This window comes from Anopheles ziemanni, chromosome 3 (genome assembly GCF_943734765.1).
Source record: "Anopheles ziemanni chromosome 3, idAnoZiCoDA_A2_x.2, whole genome shotgun sequence".
In the NCBI taxonomy this organism is placed as follows: Eukaryota; Metazoa; Arthropoda; class Insecta; order Diptera; family Culicidae; genus Anopheles; species Anopheles ziemanni.
Genome location: NC_080706.1, coordinates 20,962,407 through 20,970,498, shown reverse-complemented (window position 1 = coordinate 20,970,498; position 8,092 = coordinate 20,962,407). Strand labels below are relative to the sequence as shown.

At 47.2% G+C, this 8,092-nt stretch overlaps 1 protein-coding gene across 1 annotated transcript in view; it reads left to right on the top strand.

The window, feature by feature from the left end:
* The first annotated feature begins 1,498 nt into the window (after positions 1 to 1,498).
* The window catches only part of LOC131284332 (transcription initiation factor TFIID subunit 1), a 61,311-nt gene continuing 54,717 nt past the window's right edge, over positions 1,499 to 8,092 (top strand). Inside the window, exon 1 of the mRNA XM_058313188.1 lies at positions 1,499 to 1,582. Coding sequence (XP_058169171.1) covers positions 1,499 to 1,582 — 84 coding nt within the window. The remainder of the gene's footprint in view (positions 1,583 to 8,092) is intronic.

Here is an 8,092-nt window from a genome sequence, read left to right as displayed (position 1 = left end):
GGATGAAGGGGAGGAATTGGAAATGGAGCAGAAAAATCCCACCAGCGTGGTTGCCATGTACCGGCACCTCCCCCGGTGCCGAAGTGATGCAACTATGGTCGAGGCGATATTTAAAGATAATCTCCATTCTGCCAGATGGAAAAGTAATTGGAATTCTAGAGCGCCTCATCCATGAACGATTATCACGGGATGGGATTTAGATATTAAAGATAGATTGGAACAAAAACTTAAAGTAGTTCCTTAAGAAAATGGCTATTGAATGAACGGTCTATGCAAAGTAGAACAGCTGGTTCGGAGGCAGCAAATCATTGGACATTTTCGCACAAAATAATTGGAACTGGAACTTACCCGGTTGGATAATAGCACAACTTTCCATTACTTTTCGAAACCCGCTCGTCGTGATTGAGTACAGCTTGCATGTGTTCGACGTCTGGAACTTTTGGTTATTGTGCGACTTGACACTCACTACACGCTTCTGCGATTGTTCTGAAACACAAGCTCAATCTGATGTCATGGCTTGCCTCTCCTTGCCGGCGCGCACAACTCCAGTAGCAACGGCGTAAATCCCCGTCCCAAAATCCACAGCAACTTTGATGTTTTCCTTTCAACTGCCAACATGTTCCCACTTTTCACACCGACCGTTGCGAAGATAATTCGACCGTTTTATATCTTCACTCCACATTCCGTGCCTTGTAGATTTTAATATGGTTTCCTGCTTTTTATTTTTTATTTTTTGCGCTAACTTTTGTACCCACTCTTCTTCCATTCCAGGTGCGCGAGATAATTACGTGTGAGACTTCGGGCAGGTAATCGCCATCAGCGGACGAACCTCGCGCGCACATTCCGGCGTGTAATTTATCAAGCTCGACCAATCAATCAATCAATCACGCCAGTCACCCGGTCGATCCTGTTCGGCTTGGCCAAACCTCAGTGCGAAGGACGAACCGCTCTTCCCCAGTCCGGTGTGATACGATCGTCCGTACGTCCTGGCTTCTCTGATAGCAGTTCCCGGGCGTGACCATATTACCATTGTTGGCGGGGCGATAAATACTTCCCGGTGAATTCTTCGCCGTTTCCCAGTGCAGTACTGGTTCGAACCACTGGTCCGTGTTTGTGGTTTGCCAAGGGGAACAACAAAAAGCTGAAGGAAAAAGAACCTAAACAAATTCGCTTGAACTCTAGTGATAAAAAAAGCGGAGATCTTCGAGCGTCCAAGGAATGATGCTTAGGAAGCACGCACGTCGGAAGAGCGATGAGCTCAATAAGTGATCGCCGCGTGATGTCAGCAACCGAACAGCGACGACCCGAAACGACTTCCAACTGACCCCTCCGTCCAGTCGGGGTAGCAAAGGAGGAGGTGCACAAAGCTGGCGCGTGGCAGCTTTTAAGGAACGGTTTCGCGTGACCGAGTGCAGTGCGAGCAAGTGTGAACGGTGGTGCATACGGAAAAGAGGTGTTAATTGGGTTCCAGCACGTAACCCCCGAAAAAAAACGTAAAATGTACTGCCTGTGCCGTTCGTCGAAGACCATCGCGGTGCGGATCGTGCTGCTGGACGAGACGGACTTTCTTCACGAGCTGCAGGTACGTTCAGTCTTCGCTCATCAATTTCCCACCCTCGACCGAACGGGCGCCGGAAGTCAACGTAATTTCTACGCCCCGCCAGAACCCATGCGTAAATCGTAGCCCCCGGTAGTCTCTGACGCACGATGGTCTGCATGCTCAAGCAAGAGCTGAAGACGAATTGAAAATTGAATGGAAATTGAGCTCGTTAACAATCGGCACCTGTGTATGCGAAACCCTCTGGCTCGCCCCATCGTCCGCAGGAGTGGCGGGCATCCTTAGGAGCCACCACAGGCGGGGCTCATCGGACCAACTCCGTAATCGGGGCGTACCGATCTCGGGCGGTAATTCCCGCAACCGGATCTCCCGGAGCCACCGGCGGGGGTTGGCGAATGAAATTTATTCGAATTGAAAATCAAATTTATTCCATTCCATACAATAGTTATATTATCGCCTCATTGTTCTAGGCAAGAGCGGCGCGGTGGCCATCTTGTCTTGTTGCCTGCGGCCAACCCCATTCCCCCAAGTTCCCCCACCGCCCGGGCATTAAGGACTAGCTTCGATCGTAATTTTCGTGTTTCATTCCGGAGAATGTGTCTTTCGCATTATGGCGATTGCTTGCCGTGGGGCTTCCTTCGCAAATGGCTTCCACCCCTCGCGGCTCGGGTTTACCCGCGGGAGGGTGGGTACGGCGAACGAGGGATGGCTTTCGATGGCTGTTTTGCACCGAACCCGGTGCCAAGTGGCTTTACGGTGGCCGGTTGGTTGGTATTGGATATTGAATTCAATTGTAAAACGTTATCGGTCCAACCGGTGCATGGCTCCGATGGCTTACGCCCGGTGGAATACATTGAGCGTAAGGAAAGTAAAAATAAACAGAAACCACCAACACACACTGAAGCACAATGGCGAGCTTACGGAGAATGGAAAAATATCGTAGCGGAATTTTTATGAAGCTGGATTTAATATAATCTTCCGTAAGCTTCCGGAGGAATAATTTGCGTTCTCGGTAGTTTCTCGTTATCGCTACATTTTCTTCCATTTTTTTGCACAGTTTGCAAATTCATTTTAGCTTTGTGGTTAAGTTTTTCCAATTCCAAACATTTGCTGGAGGATAAAACTTGCTTTTCAATTCAAATGAACATTTTTATTATTTTTAACAGTACAGTTCTAATCGTTTGTCTTTAAATTTGAATTTGTTTTTGTCCTCCATGTTCTGAATACGAAGCAAAACATACTCTTTAGCAAACACACTCACACGGCGTGGGAGTTCGAGAGCTAAGTGAACTTCAGGCGAGGTGAATAAAGTTGTGTGCTCCAAGCCGAACCTTCGCCACGGTCCTTGACCGCTCCTGCGCTGGGCACCATTTCCCGATAAGCAGCAAGCGCTAAAGCGTTGGCAATTTACAATTGTAAAATAAAACTGTCCTCCGTTGGCATTCCTTCTTGGCGGCACGAACTCCGTCTTGGTCTCGAAAAAGATGGTTTCCCGGCGGGGAAGTGGAAGACCGTCAACTGACCGCTGCTAAGACCCTGAACCCGGATGGTGGCAAGATGGTAGCACTGTGCACCTCCCGGGCACTCGAACCGCCCCGAGTAGAGGAGTGAAAATTATGTGTCTTAAATTCCAACTACGGGCAGACCGGAGTCTTTTCCCTGTCATTGGCCACGCTTCCACGGGGTTTGTTCGCCATCCCGATGTGGACGACGTGATGTCGCCGACGGAGAACGGCGAGCTGGCAGACTTAACTGGGCAATAGATTTCGATGAGATTGCTGCCGGGGATAAGCTTGTGCCAGAGATAAGCAGTGAAGTATTCCGCCGGAGTACGTTGGGAGTGAATTGTTATTGAAACGAAGCCATTTTGTAAATGATACACACACTTTCGAAGGCCAGATTATATTTTCAACACAACAAAACCCCTATGGTTACAGTGGGAGGGTCGAGACTAATCTAGAATTTATGCGGGTTACTTCTGGAACAAAGTTATGACCTTGGGAAACCATATTAAAAGTTGTGTCAGGGTTGACTGTTTGTCCTGATCAAAACCACAACCGCCGGGCCAAGGATCAGGGCCGAATGGAAACCTACATCAAACAATCGGTCTGGGGGTATAACGGTTTCACACCTAAGGACCGTACCGTCCCCGGTTTACTATTTACTGATTCATTAGCCCAGTGGAAGCTGAAGACCGTCGCCCCCATTCCCAACTTCCACCAAGCCCGAAGAGTCTTCCACAAACCCGAAAAGGACGAAGAGGAGCATAGCAAGGAGCGTCGCTCCACATCGATCTTATTTATGGGGCCCGGGTCTCCGTAATGCCTGGTGCTTGTCGTCATCGTCGGCGTCCGGCAATTACTGCCACTACCACTGGACCGAATCTGCCATGAGCCCGCATTCGGTCTGTGGCGCACCGGGGGCACCGTACGTCTTAAAGATGAATGGTCCCAGGCGGCCGCACAGAGGCAGCAAACTGTTATGCCAGTGTTTGTTATCGAGCCGGGGCCCATTTGTTTTTACTCATCCAGAACGAAACCGAGCCTTCACCTAAAATAACTCAAACGTGGGTTCTGGGTCCGAAGGTGGTACAGATGTCTGCTAGCTGGAACTTCTTCTGTTTTAATGTTCTTCATCGATAAAAAAAACCCCTGAAATGGAAGAGAGAAGCACAGATACGATCGATGAAAGGATGTTTATTAAACTCTCCCCGGCGCAAGGATAAACTGTCCTTATTCCTTCCTGGTTGGTTCCATTTTCGGATCCGAATGGTATATTTCGTTGTAGTCTGTTCCGTTCCACTGGACGACGGTAGTGTTCGTAATCACTTAATCGGATTGTGCGGTAGGCGGGTCAGAAAGCTGTATAAACTAATGACAACCGATGCATGGCTTGATCTTCACCGGGTCGTATTCGTTTGGCAGAACTATTCTGCTCCACACAGACGCACCAATCGGCTCCAAGTAACAACTTAACCAGGGGGCTTAGTGTTTTGCTCCAGTTCCGGCGGAACCGGCACCGGCAGCTAATTAACTTCTGGATTATGGGTTTGGCATCTTATTTATCGCGGTGCCAACGGTGAAAGCAGGCGCTCCAGTGCCCGGATAAAAGCATATCTTTGCCACGGCACCATCGGGGAAGCTAAAACTGCCAGCCCAAGTCGAAACGAAAGACAATGGGTAATGGGGTTCTGCTGCCGACAATGGTTTCCTAAATGGGTCGGGCGCGGCCGAGAATCGTCTCGGGCTCGGGAAAAAGCATGAGCCGTAAACTCCCGTAAACTAGGTGAAGGTTATTGGTGGGAAAATTGAAATAAGAGAAGAAGCATTAAGATAGAACTGGCTCACCGTAAAAGGGCCGGTGTCGGATCTCGGTGGAAGCCAAATGGAGCATAAGTAGCGTCAGCAAAGGCGTTGACTTAAAGACTCTGGTTTTTTTGGGAACCTTTATTTAAAGATTGTGGAATAGATTCGGATCTTTAGCATGGAAATAAATTGTTTATGCTAATGCATGGCAGCACCAAACTGTCCCACTTTCATACGGCAGCTAGTCCGTTCTCACGGACGTTTTCAATAAAACTGTACAACTTCTTTCCGTTCTCCCTTCCCCCCACGACATTCGCTTTCCCATTCGACCTGTTACATACGTCGGGCCTCGGGTAAAATGGATTAAAATTTTAAAGGATCCTCATAAAACCAGTCGAATTGTTTTGCCGCCCGAGAGCGGATGTCTTTACCTTCCCAAAAAACACTCCGGTTTCGATTACCCTCAAGTACACGACGGCTATAAAAGCTTCCGTCGCCGCCCGTCCGGTAACGCTCGTAACGATCGTCGTTGTGGTATAAGAAAATAAAAACCGGTTCACTGCTCCGCAAGATGCCCAAGACCGGCGGGTTCGGTACCTGGGGCCGCAAATCACATACACTTTCTATGAAATGACTACTACCCGGCCCGCCTTGGTTTTGGCCACTCGCGCGCGGTGCTCTATAAAAGTGAGAGGACGCACATCAAATCGACAAATATGGATGCACGATGAACCGCGATGCATTCCGCACCGCTGCACACTAACGGCCGACGGTTTGGGGAGATCGTTGGCGAAGATGATGGCTGCTGAACGCTTTCAGGGTTGGTGCTGCGAGTGAAACAACAACCCTGGGAAAGTGCAGCTAGCTCCTGGCTGCGCAAGCAAAACCTTCCCTTCATGGAATGGGGGATTTCTTCTCCTACATCGCGCACCGATACCGAAACATCCCCGTCAGCTGCCAATTAGTTCGATCATCGCATTTGATATCGGAATGAAACGTACCCGGTGAAGATGCTTCAGTTTCAATAACCATTTTCAGCGATGCGTTTTTCTCTCGGTCGCTTTCCACCGCCTCCCATTAACCATCCCGGTGGAGCGGATATAATTCAGTTTTCACTTTTGCTACCCTCCCAAAAAAGGACCACCTCGCGTCCACCCGCGCACCCGATGGGCGGCCGTCTCTCCGGCTACGCCAAATGGTTGGAACAAAGTTAATTATGCACGTGCGTGCAATCCATCGCGCTCATCGTGGGCTCGATTCGCATCGAAAGGCCCTTCAGCACCGTGAGTGCCCAATTGGTCGATCGAGCTCGGTCCAGTGCCCGCATGGCAAATTATCGCGACCAGCTTTGATAGACCAGCGTTTGGCCGAGGTTTTATCGATGGCATTTCAGCTTTAATTTATACCCACACACCCACCCTGGGTGGGAGGGAGCGCCTCGCCAGGACTATGTTGATGAATAGTTCGATGTTCGAATAATTGCGTCCGAATCGAATTTCGGTCTTATTGAGAGTATGAAGGACTTGTGGAGTGGCGCTGCGCATAAAATGGCCTTTACCAGGGAAACGGATAAAACCCATGGGAAACGGGAGAATGGGGGAGGAAAAGAGAGAGAGAGAGGGTTGGGGAAATGACACGGTTTTAAAAATCATTACCTCGTTTATTATGCAAATTTAAATTTTTGATCTGATGCGAACCGGAAGAGAACGATTGGCGCGGACGGGGGAAAGGGCGTTGCATCGATTGGCAAAATGCACTCGGTTGCATTGCAAAGAGCAAATGATTATTTTTTCGTATGCTCATGAAACTGAAGTCCCAAAAGCTACGGGGGAGTAGAGTGGGGGGGGGGGGGGGATTCAACTCGCGGTCTGCGTGTTTTGGTGTTGATGCTGCGGTTGATTTTATTTGATGAGTCCAGGGTTGAAGGGGAGGTAGGATGTGAGAGGTAATGCAAATAATTAAATCATATTTATTCTAGGATCAAGAGAAATTATTCCAACCCATTTCCACCGGGAACTCGGGTGATGTGCAGGTTGCTAGGGAGGAGAGTAGGAGAGGTGGTGTGGGCTGCGTTGAATGTGCGTTGAATTTTTTTTGACTGCTGGTTTTAACCACTGCACGATGGAGCGAAGCCGGGATAAAAATCAAAAATTCATTTTTGGATTTCAGAAAAAAGAGACATGTTTTCTTAAACTACAAGATGAAACTAAGAAATGACCCAAAAACTAGAGCCTCTGCTCTTCCAGGTTCTGAGAAACAGCCTCTCAAAGTCAAGATTTGTGAAAATATTGCGTGAAAAATTGAAAAAAATCCATCAACTTTGAAGGTCTGTAACTCCTATAATAATGGTCGGAATCGGATTCCAAGCACAGTTTTGGAAAGGTTTATTATCAAGCTTTAAAATTATTGACAGTTTAAGCTAATTGAAATTGAATGTCACAAAATATTAAGCATTGTTTCGCAAAACTCCCGGAAAATTTTTCAATTTTCTGTTTTTAACCTTATGCCATCGCTAAGGATTGCGAAAGATTGTAATATGATGCATACCCACTTATAGCCTAGAATGTTTTGTAACAATAAATGATAGTTTTATTTGCGCATACGCGCGCATCTTTACGTTATTCTGTACTTTAGATGTGAAGCTTATAGTTTATCAGCTACTAGGCGCCTCCATCATGCCATATGCAGCATCATGTGTGGTAAGAAATATGAATTCTCATTCAATGCATTCAAATTTGAAAGTCTCATTCAATGAAAAATGTGAAGCAGGGTAGTGATTGAACATCACATAAAAGGGGAAAGACAAGCCAAGTCACTGGCAAAGAATGAAACTTGGTTTGGTTTGCTTTGAATGTATCAGGTCGCTTTTACTTGTTCTACAGCTCACAAACCCATTTTTTTATACCCAAAATTCCTCGGAATAATGTACCCTACACTAAAATAATAAATAATAATAAATGTACCCTACACTAACACTTTGTTCTGTTTGTACCCTTACCTGTAAAAGCCGTGAATTTTGGGTAGATATACCTGTCACTCTTTTTCTACCCTAATGGTAAAACGCCGCTAATTGTGGGTGGATAACTCATAGAAGTGAACACAAATATTTGATAATATTTGCTTTTGAAAACAATATACCCTAACCATACAGTAACAGCTAAGGTAGATGTTAAAATTTTGACCTTCGAACGGCATACCATAGCGGTATGCATTTGAAAAGATACATATA